At 37.7% G+C, this 20,194-nt stretch overlaps 1 protein-coding gene across 1 annotated transcript in view; it reads right to left on the bottom strand.

Moving 5' to 3' along the window:
• Positions 1 to 20,194, bottom strand: part of LOC122797776 (trace amine-associated receptor 4-like) — a 38,389-nt gene that overhangs the window by 5,529 nt on the left and 12,666 nt on the right. The window contains exons 2-3 of the mRNA XM_044066334.1: positions 9,312 to 9,427; positions 8,990 to 9,203 (exon numbers count right to left, since the gene is read on the bottom strand). Of these exons, the coding sequence (XP_043922269.1) occupies positions 8,990 to 9,203; positions 9,312 to 9,427 (330 nt within the window). The remainder of the gene's footprint in view (positions 1 to 8,989; positions 9,204 to 9,311; positions 9,428 to 20,194) is intronic.

The following is a 20,194-nucleotide window of genomic DNA, read 5'->3' as shown; positions in this document are numbered from 1 at the left end:
GTAGCTATTTACCTCAGATAACAATAGAATATCTTTGTAACAATTTTAAGAATGCTTATAGCTTGAAAGAGAAGCAAGTAAAAAAAAAGATAATGCTGCCAAGGGTACACTGGTTTGATGATGAATGTATAAAGTTAAGAGATATTGAAAGTCTGCAAAGAAATGAATAATGAGCATGAATAATATTGATCATTGTTTTTCTCAGAATATAATTGACAGACAATTGCTAAGAGAAAATATGTTTTATAAATGAAATGTGGCTGAAACAAATGCTGAATACTGTTAATGATAGTAATACTAGATATGATGGATGCTTATGGCTATAGGGACATAATAAAGCAAAATATATTGGCCATAACAATGGTATACTTTTGTATGGAAAAATAAAGAGGAGCAAAGGTTAATGATGGATAAGCTACCAATGATATGTTGGAAAGGCTAACTGCAATATATTTTTTCCAACAAAATATTTCATAGCATCATTCCTGACCCAGTAATTGGGTATTTTCAAATAGTAATGAATGCTCTGCTGAGATTAATATTGAAGTTTCTCAAAAAAATGCAGCTTTACTCCGTCGCATATCGCCTACTCAGAGGCGATCTCTGCCTAACATACAAAGCTATGTCAAACCCAGAGCTGTTGGACATGCTCCATGTAAAAAAAATCCCAATCCCTCTGAGCTACACGCTCTAGGGACCTAAACCTTGTCACCACAATAAATAGAACATGGTGGAGGGATAGATTCCTGTCCCAGAGACTTCCCATACTCTGGAACAAACTACCTATCTATATCAAACAAAGCTTCTCATTAGCACTCTTCAAGAAAAATCTTGATGATTGGATGGGAGATAGGAAATTCACCGCGGGGATCACTTCTGGGGCTCTGCTTGACAGGGGCACAGGAAAATAATTTTCTTGGGTGGCAAAAGCCAGGATACCATTTGGCTAGGCTTATATAGGCCCCATGGCCAATAGCCTAGTACCTACCTATGAACCTATGAACCTAAAAGTGAGCATGCACTATGTGTTTACAATATAGAAAATCTTTGGAGTTTGCAGAAACTTAGAAGTAAAGGATACTTTCCTCTATTTTAAATAAAGGAAATAGGAAAATCCCACAGATATATAATCCAATTACTCCACTTAGCACACCTTTGAATGTATTCTGTTCCATCATATTAGAACAACTAAAACTTTAATTTGTCAAAATGAAATAACATTGGGTGTAGATGTCTTTGTGGGGAAAATCAATCCTCCAGGCATGTTCCTTTTCTAAAATTGTATAGACAAATATGTATTCCTTCTGTCATAGACTTAGCTGTTTCTATTGGTTTATATGATGACTTGCACTCTGTAATTAGAATTAAACTATGTCTGCTAATGAAAAGAAAGTGTATAATATGAGATTAATATGAGATTTATTAAAATTGTTTCAATATTATGTGATGGCAATCAGGTCCAAGTTAAAATTGCATATGTGAGACAATTGTTTTGTTTTGTTTTTATGGTGTTGAGTTGCCAGCCTGACGTCCAACCTTCAACAAAGGCATGCCCATTCAACACATGTCTTTCGAACTTCCACTCGACCGCAGGGAGGACATGCAGACTCCACACAGAAGGCAATCCCAACCCAAGCCAAGAATAGAACGGGAGAACCTCTTGCTGTGAGGCAACAACGCTACTGCTGCACCACCACGGAAGTGCATATGTGAGACAATTAATGGATATATTTTCTGTTGAAAATATGGATAAATAAATATGCTTTCTGTCATGTGCCTGTTTATGAATAAGGGTGATATAATTAAAAGTACGTTATATGAGATTAGAAAAGATGCTCCTATGAGAAAAGAAAATAATTGCTCAGCTATCAACTGAGGAAAACCTGTTATATGCATTGCTGAGTTATAAAAGCCCAAACTAAAGTGACTAAGGCATTCATGAAACTGTATGCTTTAAAAATAGATTTAACCAAAATAAAATTATGCTTTACAATCAGAGGAAGAAAGTGCACCATAAAATGAAAAAATAAAAAATAATGAAATAGTTAGTCATATTACATACTTAGATATTAGAGATTAATAGTTCCAAGATGTCAAAAAAGCATATGGAGTAGCTGACAACTAAAATAAAAAATATCACCAAAGCTCTATATGATGTTGATCAAACATATTAGAGATTGTTGTTTCAACTGGTATTAGTGAGACATACAATAAATTTTGTAGCTGGCAACAAGTTACAGAGCAGAACTTTGGGACATTAGACTGGCAACTTTCCTCTGGATTTCTTGAACCAGTTTCTAGATTAATAATTCTTCCTTTCACAAACTTATATCTAAAAGAAAACTATAACATTGTGAAGGAGTTATAATGAATGCACACATCTTAATGTAATCAGATGGTATCTCACCGTTTGCATAACTGTAAAGATATGCTGTGAGAAGGAATTCTGGGAATAAAAATTGGAAGAATCACTGCTACACAGAGATTATATATGGCTTTAATATTTACTTAAAGACTGTGCAAGATCTATGTCCTCCACTTAAATAAAATTATAAAAAGTATTTTAAAGTATGAAAATAATTAAAGTCTCTCACAGTAGATACTCTTCTTTTTGTGAATTATAAAATGCAATCATATTATTCTGAAATAATAAATGCATTTAGAGTAGGGAAATTATGAGTAGAAATTAACAATCTTTATTCAGAAAATAACTGTTATGTCATAATGTGTTTAAAAGTTTCCATTAATATTCTGAGTGGTAGGAGCTCAGTAATTATGCTCATTGCTAATTTAATGTAATTTAATATTTTTAAAACAATTTATTGGTGACAAAATAAGGAATATAAAAATATCACCCAGGAAGGGATGACTCAGATGTATAACTGGTGTCAGAGCCATGATCTGAAGTGCCAAGAAATGCATTATAGTATCCTTTGTGTTTGCCCATCAAACCAATCATTGATTACAATGTCCCCTTTAGTATGTGTGTGACCAGAGATATGCAATAACTGGAACATCTGCTGAGGTTCTGCACAAAAAGTATACAGGGTATAAGCAACATGTCCTGTGTGGATCACCTCAACACTTTATCCCTGTATTCAGTCTCTGACAGACCTTTGAAGGGTGATCTATGCCTGGCATACAAGGTATGCTTGGATCCCACTCTGATAGACCTTCTGCTTATCCACAGAACAAATGCCTTCAGAAATAGCAAGTTTGCTTGCAGCATAAGTGAGATATGTTGGAGGGACAGATATGTGTCTTAGGGAATACCCCTTCTCTGGAACAGGTTCTGTGTCCAAAAGAAGAAGAGTTCTTCCCTAACCAAATTCAGGCATAATTTGGACCAGTGGATGAGATATCAGAAATTTGCCCTTGGTCTGGCATCTATGTCCATAATAAACATAGACAGCCTATAAATACTAGACCACCCAAGCCCTGGGCTACATATACCCTTAAATAATCTTAAGGTCCCTAAACATTTCAGATAAATTTTGTATGCATGCCTAAGCTTAGAAAGGTCCCTGTGGTCCATAGTGTAGTGCACACCTTTGAACCTCCATGTGTTTTTATTTCTCACTGTCAGTAATGCTGTCTCATCATATTGTGTGCATTCCATTATCTGATTTATAGTGAGTAATCTAAATCTTAAATTCTTTTATCTAACTTTCAAACCTCAGACCCAGCAGAAAATTTACTATGCTTAGTCAGACATTTCATGTTTAGTATACATTTATTTATTTATTTGTTTATTTATTTATTTATTTTTGTTAAGACTAATCCATATGGACCTTTTCAGATTCAGCCCCAGAACAATGTCTGGTTAAAGGACTTACTCAGAGACATAGATAAGTAAAATAGAAGCTGACACAGTCAAACCCTGAACTATAGGATGCGATTCATAAACAGCTCAAAGCTTTAACACTCTGCTTTCACTGCCAGATAACATAAATAATATATGACAGACTATTTTATGATATATAAAGTTACACCCACAACTTTTTGTGTTTACCTCTCTTGTCCCTTTAAGAGTCACATATTATTTTACCAAACTAAAGGTAGTTTATTTACAACTTGGGAAATCCAGAGCATTTTTTCTGCACAATAGTCAAGAATTCGCACTGCAATAGTTCTCTTTTCGACTGCAATGCATAAATTCAGTATTATACAACAACCCCCCATTAATATTACAAAACGTGCACACTGATTAGTCAGCATGCACATTGTAAATCAGACTTATACTAATGGAAAAATGTCCGGTGGCCCGGACATTTTCCATTAGTATGTCTTTTTTTACAGCAATGGAGAATGCAAGATCTCCGTTGCTTTTTGGACACTGTCTCGCTATGTTAAAGGAGTTTAACATAGTGAGACAGCTTTAAAAAAAGTAACGGAGATCTTCCTTTCTCTGTTGCTTTTTTTAAAGCTGTCTCGCTATGTTAAATGGGTTTAACATAGCGAGAGAACTTTAAAAAAAGCAACAGAGATTCTCCATTACTTTTTTAAAAGATGTCTCGCTATGTTAAACTCCTTTAAAATACTGAGACACTTTGTAAAAAGCAACGGAGATCTTACTTTCTCCATTGCTTCCACCCATAGCTCTGATGTACTGTGTTCACATACGCATGCGCAGTACATCAGAACTGCCGCAGAATACCAGACAGCTGCGGAAGGGCAGCAAGGAGGCATTATACAATGCCATTATTTAAGAAAAGTAGGGTTTTTTTTTTCTTAAATAATGTCATTGTATAATAGCAATAACCCACTTCTGGGGGTGGTTAATGCTGGATTTACCCACGGTTGTCTTTATTTGGCCACTCAGGCTTCACCCTCGTGACCAAACCACACCAACCGTGGGTAAATCCAGCATTACCCACACCCAGGCATGGGTTATTGCTATATTAACTTCCATGTCTCGTTTAAATATTTTCTGGCTAGGAACGTATTATAAAACAAGAATTAACTTCTATGACCGTACTAAATATTTTCTTTTGACGACTTTATTCAATCTGGTCACTATTCAATTGCTTCAGTACTTTTACTAGATGCTAAAGAACTGCTTGCAAGAAATTACAGTAAGAAATTAACTTTTCTAATATATCAAACACATTGTGATGCCCTTCCAGATATACCAGTGACTTTCTTCAATGCATGGCCTAAAACACAGGCGATTGGTATATATCCCTTGACAAGAGCTCATATGCAGGGTTAAGCAGCACAATTGTTTATTATGTCACGTGGAAAAATTATACACTGAAATTACTGCATAGTTTTTTCCTTGTTTTTCCACTTCAGAGATGTTGCAGCTTTTATATCCCAAATCTAAATTTTGTTAGAAATTATCAAAAATCTTGGCTATTGCAATCAGTTCAGCATTTAGATAGGATGTTACACAAGCTGTATGTGGGCAAGAATACATAATTTATAAATGAAGTACTATATTTAATCAATATGACAAAAAATTACTTGTACACTCATTCATACCACATGACATGTCCGATATAATTAAAAAATTACACACTGATATCACATATCAGTCAAATACTTCATGATATTCAGCAACTCAAAATCATGCTTCGTACTTATTCTCTAATTTTGTAACAATAAATTCTATTAGTAAAACGCTCAGGCCAGTAATCATTAAGAGCTGCACAAAGTGTAGCTAACGTGTTGGTGTTATGCAAAGCCACCAGCATGATCGAAGTGTAGAGCCAACAAATGCAGGTACAAGGCAGAATATGCTAATGAAATCATAAGGTGCCAAAGTACATGCTAATTAATCAGTCCAACATGGTAGATCTATTCAGAAAGCTATTAAGTAATCATGTACACTCATTGCAGGCTTTTTCTATGTACATCAAAACCTTTTGGAATACAGGCAGGATTACTCTCAGAAAAAAGCATGTTAGGGGGTGTTGCTGCTATTATTATACTGTATGTGCAACAGGCTTTAAATCCAGGTGCTGCTGTTGCTGCTGCCAGCAAGAAGAAGAAGAAAAAAAGTGATTTGATCCTGTTTAACTTATCCTGAACTGCATGAAACAGAAACTGTTGACAGATACAGGGTGAATAGAGAATCAATGCAGGAAATACGCAATCTCTACTGCCTCCACCTCAGGCCCCAGGACAATCATGATGAACGCATTCCAGTGGAAACAGATGCATGTGTAGCATTATGTATACTAGCTACTGGTACTTTCCAGAGACCCACAGGGGATATACTGGAGTGTCACAGTAATTAGCCTCTAGAATATTATCTCAGTTTTTAAAAACAATGCTACTACATGTAAGGGAGCATATCTGTTTCCCACAAACAACACAGGAGAGAAAAAAAGCCATGCAGGAATTCTTTGGAATAATATTCTTCCCTTAAGTTTTGTGGGCCATAGATTGAACACACATAGAAATGAAAGCCACACCTGTGAATAGGTAAGAAGTTACAGCATTCTGTAAACTGTCAGGTTGTCTGCAGTGCCCAAAGGATCATGTACAGTGTCTGTGCAGGTAATCCAAGCAATTTCTGTGACTCACATATGGCAAACCTGTCAGCTGTACACCAGGTTTGCTAGGGGTGACAATCCTCAAGTGTATCTAGTGGGGGATGCAGGTTATACACTGGAAACTTGGCTTATGACACCCATGAGAAACCCATACAACCTCACTGAGCAAGGATACAACAAGACCCATGCACAAATTAGAAATATAATCAAACATGTGTTTGGATTATTTAAATTAAAGTTCCATTGTCTGAACACATCGAGAGGTGCACTGCAATATGACCTGTGCACCTGTGCTAAAATACTTACAGTCAATGCCAGCTTACACAATATCATTCTCAGGAACAGCTCCAACAAGGACAGCAAGGGGCAGGATCACAGTTTCAAGGCCAGTAGCAGGAAGCACAGATGAGAAGTCTGAGGAAGCACCACCAGCTGCAGATGGTGCTGACGGATGAAGGCATGTGTGGCATGCCCTGGCTCTGGCTAAGAAGCAAAGGACTGCACACACAATCACTACCTTTCTCAAAGCCTAAGATCCCATGCACATACATATAGGAAAGCTGATGGCTGTCAGACATGACAGCCTTAAATTAACCATGTAATGGCTGTGTTCTGACAGTATCAGACATGGACAACCCCCCAAGGACACAATTATTTACTTGTAGTAATAACAAGGTAAGTGTGGAACCTATAAAGGAAAAAAATGATGCATATAACTGATTACTCTCATATGGAAATATGTATAGGCCCTCAAGCACAGCCTTTCATTTGAGGTGTGCAGTTATGTCAGTAATATCTCGCCTGTAAAATGCTTGCAACATATAGTTATGTGTTAGAATCAATAGTTTGGATAAAACATTTCAATTGTCTGCTATTCATAAAACATGGGAACAAGCCAATTATACCCTCATTTGCACATCTGTTCCTAATGCTGCCAATGCTGTAATGAAAATACTAACTGAACAATGATACATTACTACAGTGTAGAAGTAATCCATTCGTAAATGAGTAGGAACAAGAAATCAACAACATTAGCTCTGCAATACATATTCGATAAATCTAATCTTGTCAATAAGCAAGCACCAGCTATTCGCTGTGTGCATCAGATGTATACAGAACGCTAAGTCACAAGGACACATGCAAAGGCCAGGGCATAGTCAACATCATCATCATTTGCACAAGGTGGGGGGAGGTAGGGGAGGAGGGCAAGGCTGACATGAAAGCAGTGAGTGAGCGCCAGTAAGGAACTCATGTATCTCTCAGAGTATGCAGCATTCAGGGCTAGTAACAACAGATGTATACCACTTAACAATACATTTCATATAGTTTGAATGTGTATGAAGTGGTATGGGCAAGTGAAATTATATATTTTTATGTGTGTGTGTGTGTGTGTGTGTGTGTGTGTGTGTGTGTGTGTGTGTGTGTGTGTGTCTGCATGAACAAAATTAAGCTCTGTGCTAGTACTAGACATGGCATCTTGGACAGGTGTGAGCCATGCATGGTAGACTACTCAGTTCAGCATCATCGACCCCAACCAGGTGAACCAGGTGTTGCATTTCTACTTCCATGGCCCTGACTATAAGTTGGGGTGCTACCTGAACATGAGCAATGTCTGCTGGATGAACTGTTATCAGGACTATGTCCAGAACCCTGACCTCATGGCCTACATTGTCTGGGTATGGACACTGCAATCACTGACAGAGAAGTGGATGTAATGTCATTGTGGTAGAGGGATCTTGCATGGCTATGGAGTGTCTCTATGACCACCTAGATGTCCACCTTCCTCCAACAGACATTCTGTCACAGAAACTGCTTGGTCTAGTTTGTAGTTCATCCCGTCTAAGGAGTTGCTCCCTTAGTTTAGGGAGTCAGTCATGTCAAAATGCATGATATTTAGTACTTGCACTATCTCTTCTGAGGCCCTGGTGGAACCGACAAAAGTAAGAACACTGACAGTACCACAGCTGGGAAATGTATTACAAAAATAAAGAAAAAAATTAAAACAAAGTTACAAAGAATAAATCCTTACAAAACAGTGGTAAGCGCTTTCAGGGATCTACCCCTTAATCAGATGAAGGGGTAGATCCCTGAAAGCGCTTACCACTGTTTTGTAAGGATTTATTCTTTGTAACTTTGTTTTAATTTTTTTCTTTATTTTTGTAATAAATTTCCCAGCTGTGGTATTGTCAGTGCTCTTACTTTTGTTGCTTTTCTCTTTTCACTGACAGTTTTGTGCTTAGACAGAGGATATTTACTTTTATTTATCCCTGGTGGAACCTGCCTGTGCCTTCACTACAGCCTTACACATATGTCTGACAGCATCTAATGGCACAGCAGCTTCAGGAGTAGAGTACCAGCAGGCCTCCTCCAAACACCCTTACTAACCCTACTGTGTGGCACCTCACCCTCACAATGGATATCAAGAAAAGCAACTGGATCTGCAACTAGAGTAACAACACTCTAGCCTGATCAACTGTGTCAGCCATTACCTGTGCTATATCAGAGGTACTTGTGTCATGGTTATGCATAGCTATACTGACTGTGTCTGAAGCATGGGCAGGGGGTGTGAGAGTTACAATCTCAGTGTCAGACTGATTCTCTGCACCCCCAGACTCTGCCTGTTCATCACCATCATCATCATCAGAGGCTACCAATACTCCAACATCAGGTGGTAGGACTTCCACATTGCCACTCTCAGGATCACTTATGATGACAAGCAATATACACAACAAACAGAAAAAGGAAGAATAAAATTGATCACATATTTTCTTTATAGTGAAGGGTATATTAAATTTATAAACAGATACTAACACTGCAAAAACGTCACTGTCACATAGACCTGAATCTACCTCATACACAGTATTAACAATAAACAAATGTGTGCTTGCCGTGTGCAAGTGAACTAGCAGCCACCAATCCAGATCTGCCTGTATGAGAGAATGGAAAAGAAAGAAAAGTCTGCTGAGTATCACAATGTGCAAATGAAACAAGAACAAGAGAACAGTTCCCTCAGAAGTGCAGATGAAAAAGGATCTCATAAAAAAGTTAGTTAACATTTGTCTCTCTCTCTCCCAACCCCTAGTCAAACTTACTCTTTCTGTATGACTGTAGTCTGACTCACATAGTGATCACCATCACTCTCTCTCTCTCTCTCTCTCTCTTTTTATTTATTGACATTATTGACCAGGAAAGTCCACTGGGTCAGAAACCCATTTTCAGTGGCGGTGCGGGGAGAAAAGCTCCACAGTTAAAGTATTGCACAGAAAGTATACACAAATTATTACAACAGTATAATGTTACAGAGACTGCATGTAGATTCTCAATGATTTACGTTCATTTTAGAAGAATATTTACAAAAAATATATAATGTTGCAGAGATGTATGTAGATTCCCAGTGATATACATTCAGTCAAAATAATAGTGGTGAAACTTTAGTAAAGTATAGCAGATGTTCAATCCACATGAGTAGTCAAGAAAACATAGTAAAAATTGATACATTTCATAGGTTGAAGAAATAAATAATTCAGTTGAAAAATAGCAGATATCAGAAAGGGTTAAGGCAGATTTCTAGTATAATATGTTTGCAAAGTTAGGGGGCTTACACTGTATTTCACATGTACAGCTGGGATTGTTTAAAAAGTGGGTTTTGAAGGCGGTTTAAAGGCCTTATGTGAGTCAAGCTGAGTAATTGTAGAGGAGAGGTTATTCCACAGTCTGGCACTGCTATATAAATATAGGCACTGTCCTGCTCTCTTATTGGGCCTATCTACATTTAGAAGGGGTTTATCTGAGGAGTGGAGGGTTCAACTAGGTGTGTGTGTGTGTGTGTGTGTGTGTGTGTGTGTGTGTGTGTGTGTGTGTGTGTGTGTGTGTGTGTGTGTGTGTGTGTGTGTGTGCAAGACATAGTGTAGTGCAGGACAGCTGTCAGGTTGGAAACTTAGCTTATGAGCAAATAATGTTATATGAGTGTAGTAGAGAAGGTGTTGAAATTCTAGCCATGATAGGTTTCAGATAGCATTGTAGTGGTGTGTGAGATTGGGCAAGTTGGAGGCAAATTTTGCTACTTTGTAGTAGCATGATTACAGCTTATTACTGAGGGATACATGAAGGTTGGTGAAAATGGGGCTTCCATATAATAGGGATGGGATAAGCAAAGAGTTAGCTAGTTTTGACTTTGTTTATCTAGGTAAAGTTTATGACAGTATAGTTTGCCCAGTTGGAAGTGTTTTTTTTTTACTGTATTGAGTATGTGCTTTTCAAAGGAGAGTTTGTTGTCAATAGCTATTCATAAAGTTTTGCATATTGCACCTGTTCCATTTCTGTTTTGTTGTGTGAAAAGGTTTTGAAATCTACAGCTGGTGGTTTTGATGAGAATAGTAACAGTCTAGTTTTATTTGGGTTCAGCATTAATTGGGCATCATTTAGCCAGGTTACTATGGAGAAGAATGTCTCTTAGATGATCTGCTGGAGGTTTGTAGAGTTGTTGGAGGAGGAGATGATAGTTGAATCATCTGCAAATTGAATCAACATGCTTTGTTGGAAGGCTTTATTTATGTCATTAATGAATATATTGAAAAGTATTGGTCCTAAAATGGACCCTTGGGGGACCCCTGTGTTGTTTGGTAGGTACGCTAATTGTTGGTTTTGCCATCTAACTGATTGCTGTCTATCATTTAAGTAAGAGGAAAACCAGGTTATTACACTGGGAGAGCATCCTAGTTTTTCTAAGTGTTGCAATAGCTTAGGGTGTGATAATGTGTCAAAAGCTTTTGACAGGTCTAACAGGAGTACTGAGATTGGTAGGCCAGCATCAAGAGCTTTATTCACAGCTTCAGTGAAGGAGAGTAAAGCTGTGGTTGTACTGTGACCCGGGTGGAAACCATATTGGTGGGAGTAAGGAAGTTGTTGCTGGTGATGTGATGTAGGAGCTGGGTTAATATGCATTTTTCCAGGACGTTTTAATAGTGGGGAGAGAATGGAGAGTGTCCAGTAGTTTGAAAGATCATGGACATTACCGCCTTTGTGTAGCAGGGTTATAATGGATTTTTCCCATAGTTGGGGCAAATAAGATTCAGTGATAGAACGATTGATAAGAATACTAGCAGGGTAAGCTATAGCTGTGGCCGCAAGTTGTAGGTATTTGGGTGGTAAGTTAGCAGAGAGTGAGCAGGGCTTTAGTTTAGTTAGCAGTTTTAGAATTGGGGATGTAGGTATGGGTTGTAGTGAGAAGGGTGAGTTGGGTGGTATACTATTAGATGGAGCTATAGTGTGTACAGAGATATAGATGGGGTCTATTTCTGATGTATTCATGCAATTAGGGTTGGTTTTTGAGGATGAGTCCTTGACTAGTGTTTTGATGGTTTCAGTGAAGTGGGAGTTAAATAGTTATGTTATCTGGTAAGGGTCTTTGTCAGGAGAGGATGATGGGCTTTGGATGTCACCTGGGTTAAGAAGGGAGGATACAGATTTCCAGAATTTTTTTGGATTATTATTTTGGGAGGTTACTTGTAGGTTTTCTTATCAGTTATGATAAGTTTTTTTTTCTTTTTGCAGCATTTCTTAGTTGTTTATAGCTTTGCTCATCTTGTATAGTTCTACAGTTTTTCCAGATTTTCCAGGCTTTGTCCATAGATTGGAGGGTTTGTTTGGTATGCATAGTTAATCAGGGGACATGGTTAGATTTTGTTTGTTTTGTATGAAGAGGGGCTAGGCTGTTTAGTGTGGTAAGAAAGATGTTATTAAAATGGTAAACAGCATCATATAGGGGCAATAATTTTAATGGGGACCAGTTTTGAGTTTGTAGGGTAGTGATAAATATGTTTTGGGTAAAGTGGGAGAGGTTCCTGATAGATTTCTATGTGTGTGTTTTGGGGATGTGTAGTTGGGTTCTATGAGTTTATGCAGATAGGTGGTCGCTTAGAGTGTTTGGGAGGGTGCCAGTATTGGTGTAGTAGTGCGGGTGGGATACAAGAATCTAATCTAGTGTAGCTTCAGCACAGGTGTTTAGGGCTGTAGGTCCTAAATAGGTCTGGATATTTTAACACTGGGTAAGTGCCAACATGACAATATGTAAGACTTCAGCATATTTTACCTTCCGAAGTGCAACCCTCAAAAGCCATGCCTATAAACAGTCGATTGTTAAGCATTGGAGACTGTGATAATGGGTGGGGCATCACACATGTCTTAGCTGAAAGTCACATTTCACACCTTTACTGCTGTGCACTGTAAGTAGTGTCAATGTGTCTGCCAAAGATTTCTCTGCTTTCAATTGTGCAAATCCAGTTGTCAAGTTTGTCCTTCTTTGCAGAAGATAAGTAACATGCGAGATCTGAAACAGGCACCAATTCAGACATATTTTGTTAGCTTGACTTTTGCAGACATGGCTGGTTAGAGAGAGAATTGTGCTAAATTTAGAGCACAGAGTGGGAGTATTGATGAATCTAGGGTATGTGTGGCACTCGTGAGACACTACATTCATAGTCTGCTACAGGAGCATTATATTGAGCCTCAATATAAAGCTAAAGCTTGGAATAGCTTAGTCAAGGGTGTATCCAAATGGCATTCCACACACTGGGGAACAATGTCATCACCACTATGGTGAACGTACAAAGCACAAGCAGGACCTCCTAAGCTGATGGGAGGCTGAGTTTAGGACTGGGAATACTCCTTAACTGTGTGAGAATACTGACTCATAAACTGTCTATGATATGGCAGAAATTATGCAGCCAGCCAATGCAGTTAATTATTATGCTTTCATATATTTTAATTTCTTTTTGTGCTGCACAACTGCAGAGGAGATAGCTGCAAACTGTGAGGTGCACCAGGTGAGATTAAATCACCTCAGTGAGACCTGTGGTAAGTATGATTTTTGTAAACATTTAAGCCATAATGTTATTGTCATTCCCTCAGTCACTGGCATCTCAGGCAGAAATACCTCATCTTCATCCCAAACATGCATGACTTCCCCAATAACACTTGCAATAAGAAAACCAGATTTACTATGTGTGAGTGGGTTCAGTACACAGATGCAGCAATTTTTTTATAATGATAATTATTTATTAGATTTTAGCAGCTCTCTGTCAGGAAGAATTATATTATGGTAATTGTGATTACTGATTTAGAATGTATAATTCCAATCCATCATAGTGACGCAAAAGTAGCTGTTTCTTATATTAGAGCAGTGACACTTGTTTAGTTAATGAGACATAAATACCTTTCTATCATATATGGATATTGCAAAGGTGTGCAATATACTTGTTTATGTTTTGCCAAATCAGGTTTGTTTAAAATATACAGTACTGTGACATAACATATATCTAATTATCTAATTTTTTGTCTACCCTTACCGTTTATCCCTCTTTTTTGTGGGAGGGTTATAATTTATTAACAATCTACTGTTTGCATAACTTGCTGATGAAAATTAATCAGCAGCAACACAGATACGTACAGTACACTGATCACTGCAGCTCAGCCTGCCATACCTCTTTGTAATGCTGAATGTAAATGAATGTTGTTTAACTTGTTATTGCAAAAACTGACATTTCAATTTAATCTGCATTGTTCTGGTTACTATCATGCAAATGTGTTTAAATCTGCTGTGCTATGGGAATACAGAGTATAGCCATACTAACAGCAGTACTGTAATATGGTTAATTTAATTCTTCGGCTGATGGATGTATTGAATTGAGTTCCTTTGTGGCATGTTGAGATAATTACCATGTTTGTAGCCTGATGGTTTTGCATTGTATCATAGGTTCAATTAGATCCATATGTCAGTAGTTTATATTCATAGGTTCATAGGTTCATAGATTAGTACTAGGTTAACTGCCCTTGCGAGCCATTTTAAGCCTAGCCAATTATCCCTTGTGAGACTCAAACCCTGCACCTTGTGTTTATAAGGCAAACACCTTGACCATTAGGCCACCCTCCCAATCCTATCATATATTTAATTGCAAATTACTGTATTTCTCTACTTATAACACATCTTCATTTTCAAAAACATTATAGCCTCAACTAGAAAACTTAGTAAGCCAATCTTATCCTGGTTAGGTATTCATGTTTATTGCATGCACCTACCTCTAATTTGTGCTTATAGCAATAGGTTTGTTGTACAGAGTATGACAGATTAATGAGGATTTAATAAGTAAGAATAAAACACCATACAGATGTTCCTACATGTCCCACAAAACATAATGTTGCCATTCTCTTCTCTGCATCTGTCTCTAACTCTTTTTGTTCACCCATCCTTGCTCTAAAAGATGTCTGTGTGCTTCATTAGTGTTATATTAAAGCTGAGAAGCAGTGACTCCTTGGTGGTGTGATGAGGTAATACTCAAATGTGCAGAAAGATTTTTGAATAATTTCATGGGTTCTAATCCAGCTGTTATCTAAGTGCTACTGAGTGTTTTTGGTTCACTAATTTAGGTGTACCCATTGGTTATGTATTATTGTGAGCCATTCTTCTTCTTCTTCAGTGATAATCTACCCTGTCCCTGCCTCCATGTCACCCTGCTGATGTATCTTCCCCCTTCTGTGTCATTATTCTTCCACCTCTGCATTTGTTCACTGTCTGTTGCCAGGCAACATATGCAAAGAAGGCTAAACATACAGACACAGCTTCTGGTAATATCTTTGGATTTGATGGCCTTCATCTGCATTACTGTGTCTCACTTTGCAACACTGTCTTAAGCTAAACAAGGTGAAGAGTTGAATGTGCAGAGTGGTCAGCAGGGTAATAAAGATGATTACATACCTACACGTTTGCTGAAATCCACTGTCAAATATTAACTATCACAAATATGAATTTATAAGTCTTGTGCTAAGTTAATACTCAGGTCTAAATGTTTTTCTTGGCATGCTGAAATGTTTGAATGCAAATGGGTGACATCATGCTTCATGACATTTTGTCTGACTATGTCTGGAAATGTTGGCTAAACCTTTACGCATCATTATCCTGCTGCTACAATAATCTGCCTGGTACCTATTATGAAGGTTGTCTTGTAAAGATATTTACACTGAAGTCGCAAAGAGTACTGCTAAATACCACTGGAAGTTCAACATTTCAGGATATGATTATGCATGTGCTAAATGAAGTTTGGAACAGACTAATTTGTCACGGGACATCTTTTAGGGGAAGGAAGGGGTTATGAGCAGGTAAGGAATGGTAATGTTAAGTAGGATGTGTAGGAAAAGTCAGGCTTTACAGGGAGAGTGGGTGAGAAAGCGTTAACTAGGGAAAGGAGAAGGGAGGAAGTGAAGTATGAAAGGGGGAAGGTCATTAGTGCTTCTAAAGTGAGGAGTTGCTGGTTGGGATTCACATTTGCCATGATTTTGTGTCTCTCCCATACCTCTCTTTCTCTTTTATTGGGAAGCTGTGGTGTTTGGATAGGGGGTTCATTGTGGTGAGGTTAAGGGTGGAGTATAGGGACAGGCATGCCCCTCTTCAGTTCTCACTCTGGTGTATAATTGCAGGAAGGAAGTTTGGAGTGGTGGAAGGGAGTGTGTGGACGCTGCTTGCACCGCTGGTTTGGATGGAAATGAAGGTGAGCAGTTGAATGCTGCATGAAGGATAAGAATAAGCAATCAGATGGTGTACACTGCTTATTCATTAATGGTGAGTTGTATTATGCTGCCATTATGAATAGTCATTTAATGTTTATCAATGTGCAATGAAGGAAAGTTATGTTTAATAAAGTGTAAATGTAATGTTTATTTATGTTTAAGCAATAAAGGTCATCAAAAGTCTTTGGTGTTTCATTCTCTTTATTAAAGTGGAAGATGACAACAGTTTGCCATTTGCAGCACAAGTCAGCGTAGCAGTGCTGTGCTCACAGAGTACAAGAAAAAAGAGAGACAATCAAAGAATTATAGTTTTATGTCGCTCAACATTTGTATGCCTGTATTACTGTTGTCAAAAGATGATCATGTTTTTAGAATGATGTTGACTCAGTCAATTCGTTCATGTAAAGTGATATGTTTACTATACAGTGTTCACACTTGCACTCTGTTACCAGTTTGGTTAACCTATTCACACATAATCCATCCCTGCCGTTCTGCAGTACGCTGTCTTATGTACAACTTCCATGTTTGTCTTGCCAATGCATATAGTGCAAGTATGAGACAAAACAAGTGGGCAATCATCCCGGCATGAAGCCACAGTAATATCTGATTGATAATCCACTTGTATGCAACAGTCAATGTGTATGTCATCCCATTATGTGTAACATGCCAATGTCCATTACAGCAACACAACATATAGTAAGGAAAGTATCTACATTTCATTATAAAAGCATGTCATTACATGTGACAATCACAGTGATGTTACATTATGCTGTGCACAGATACTCATTTGTTGCATGACCTGTGATGCACACTACCTTTTCTTCAAAGCATTGCTTTTTACAAATATTCTAATGTGCAATTTCACATAAGTATTGTCTGTCTTCTCCTCTGATGTTTTTGACTAATACAGTGCTTTCTGGATTGTGTATCTTAAATAGGTAGGTAGTCTGACACCCAGTATCGAAGATGTATGTGTATGAGAATGTGTGAATCACTAACATTAACTGTTCTCACAGCTTCCTTTATTCCTAATTTTACAGAAACATGATCTCTGAAACATACTGATGAGGTCATCCTGACAAACGTGCAATCTTTTCCCTAAGAATCAGACTTCTCTTGTGGAGCATGTAAATAATGCAGTGTTCTCTACATTGTGTAACTAGATAGGTAAGAGGTCCAATACTCAACATTATAGGCTTGTGTGTGAGGCTGTTTACAGCTAAGTGAGCATGTGCTCAAACAGCCTATACTCTAGATAGCTATGCATACTGTTTGTTATGTCATGATTTACACTTTTCTATGTATTGCATAATAAAAACTTTGCTTTTTTAAGCAATACTTATTCCACAAATTTTTAAATTAATGCTGCAAATAGCAGTGCCATAGGCCGAAATATAGTAATTTAGTGTTTTTAGAGGGAAAGTGAAGCAAACATTTAAGTGGTGTGGGGAGAATGTTTCTATTACTCAAATGGAAGGTGTTTTGTATGACATCTATAAGAGCACACACTTACAACATTATATTATCTGCCTACACCCCTGGTTCAACACACCAGTGAGGTTATTGTTTTAAAAGTGAACAGTCACTATTGAAATGTCAGACTTCAACTGTGGTTTCTGTATGTCTTACACCATTTTCTATAATGTGTTACTAGATAGGTCAGATGTTTGAATACAGTGGTGCTTAACTTCTGCAAATGTGACTGCCAATGGAGTCTTGATTATTTTACACATTTTTGTAGTGGCAACTTTTACATGCCCTGATTGGCTGTACAAATATTGTTACCAGATACATCTCCTTGGCAATACATTGTTGATGTCATCTCTTCATCGATGATCTATGTCTCAACTGTAGTCATTATTCTCCAGTGGCATTGGTTGCTGGTTATGTGCTGTATAGATGTTGTAAGGGGATAGGTAGGGAGTTCAATTCTACACTGCTTCAATGGTGTGACAGTCATTGCTGTAATGTACTGTGACCTACCTGACATCCATCCTTCTCTTTCCTTCTAATTAAGAGATTAAATTACAGTGACATTCTGTAACACTTGCAAATCCTAGCATCACCAGTGAAAATAACCTTTTGTCTCCACAATGATTACATACTTCTAACATACCTGCAGTATGTCACATTTGGAGTGAGCATTCTCCTGTGTAACGTGACTTTGATAGTGTGCTTTGTACATTATGTAACTACATATGTAGGATGTTGGTGTCCAGCTGTGAGCATGTCTTTAACCCTCATACTGTATATACTATTCTGCAAAGACATGTATGATGTCTAGCTGTACAGTGTTATTTTTGCACTTCAGACACTTTTACGCATAAACATCTGGTAATGAAAAGCAGTGATGTCATCCATTTCACTGTACACTGTCTCAGTTGTACCTCAACAATGTCACAAGGTGCTTGCAATTTAGGCACTAATGTTTAGCTTGTGATCAAGGGTAGTTATTTCAAATTCATCCATTACTGCTCAGACTATGTTGTGTCAATGCTATTGTGACTGCACATGGCACAAACACTGTTATCGAGCACATTAGCTTTGTACACATTTATATTGATCCTTCTTACTAAAAGCTAGGAAATTTGTCATATAGCAATGCTTTTTATTAAGGTTAGTGATGACATTCGCTTTCATGTCCCTTGCATGACTTTTGTAGGAAATGTTATCCTCTGGTATGAGGGAATAAAACAACATGCAGTCTGTTGTTGATGTACTACAGTAATCACAGGCACAAATATCCATTGCAGTAAACACATGATGTAATACCTTCACTTAACCACATATCTCACAACTGTGCTAACACTTCTTTTAGTGGTGCATTTATCCTGTATAATATCATTTATTGTCTGCTGGCAAATGTTCATGTATTCACATCCATATTTAGTGCCTGTTAGCAATGCTGCACCTTATACTTAATGCATGAATGACATCTACCACAGCTATAATGTGTCCTTTTACATTGTCAGAGTACTCCATGATCCCTTTCATTTCATAGATTGTTTTGTTTACCACACGTACATATGATGCAATAACTTGGCTTAGATGGCTTGTCACAGTAGTTGTAAGACTTCTGTTGTGGGGCTTGTGGTTCATCTAGATGCCATTAGTCAGTTTAGTTGCATTGCTTGCTGTTCAATTCCTGACAAAGCAACATTATATGAATTTACTGACATTACATAAACACCATTGTATCTAGTTAATGCCATCTATTTTCAAGTTTGAGAATGATATATCATCACAGGTGTGATTGTATGGCAGTGAAATGTTTATTCTGTACTCCTGTGGTGCTTGCACTGAGTATTTGCTTTTATAGCATACTGAAACAGATAGATTGGTCTTCATTTTTGTGACAGTGTGTGTCTTACATGATGGAAACAGCTTCCTTGTCAAAAAATCAGTAATATTGTAATACTCAGTGCTGTGTGGACAGTAACACGTGCAATTCCTTTCTGGCATTATGACTAAATCTGATTATTCATATCATACCCATACCTCCTGTACAAACACATGCATTCATTTCAGTTCTTTGTAACAGCACCCATTGCTATCTGATACCATCCATACAGAGCCCTGGAAACCACCTTGCATAATAGACAGGGATTTGAATCTAGTAACATCTGTCTGTCAGAAAGCAGTGGCTTGCACACATTCACAGGGCCATCTTCTTCATGCATTTTCATAACAGGTAGGTCATCTATGTCACATGTCTCTTGTATTCAAATGAGACACTGAGGCACTGTGAAGGGCTCAAGTTCTTTATTGTACATAAACACATCAAGAGCTGTAACTGGAGCATATATTTAAGCTAAATGACTCACTTATTACTTCAAACACACTCACATGTACATCTCCATTCAAGTCTGCATTCACTCTACCTGACTGTACAATATGACACTGATTTTGTATGTGCTTAGTTGCTTATATGCATTTGCTATCTAGCTACAGTGGCTGGCTAGGTACAATGCATGCAATGATCAGTCCAAATCACTGTTTATCTTGGACTGGGTCTGGAAATTCTACCCAATCTGGTCACATAAATACTTTGACTGGGTTTAGCAACAAGGACAGTCTCTGGGGTTTCTTTTACAACTGGAACTTCAAGGATTACATCAAAATTACTTGAAGAA

Source organism: Protopterus annectens, chromosome 1.part0 (genome assembly GCF_019279795.1).
Source record: "Protopterus annectens isolate FY-2018-M chromosome 1.part0, PAN1.0, whole genome shotgun sequence".
In the NCBI taxonomy this organism is placed as follows: domain Eukaryota; kingdom Metazoa; phylum Chordata; order Ceratodontiformes; family Protopteridae; genus Protopterus; species Protopterus annectens.
Note: the sequence above shows the minus strand (reverse complement) of the source record. Positions and strands in the feature narration are given on the sequence as shown.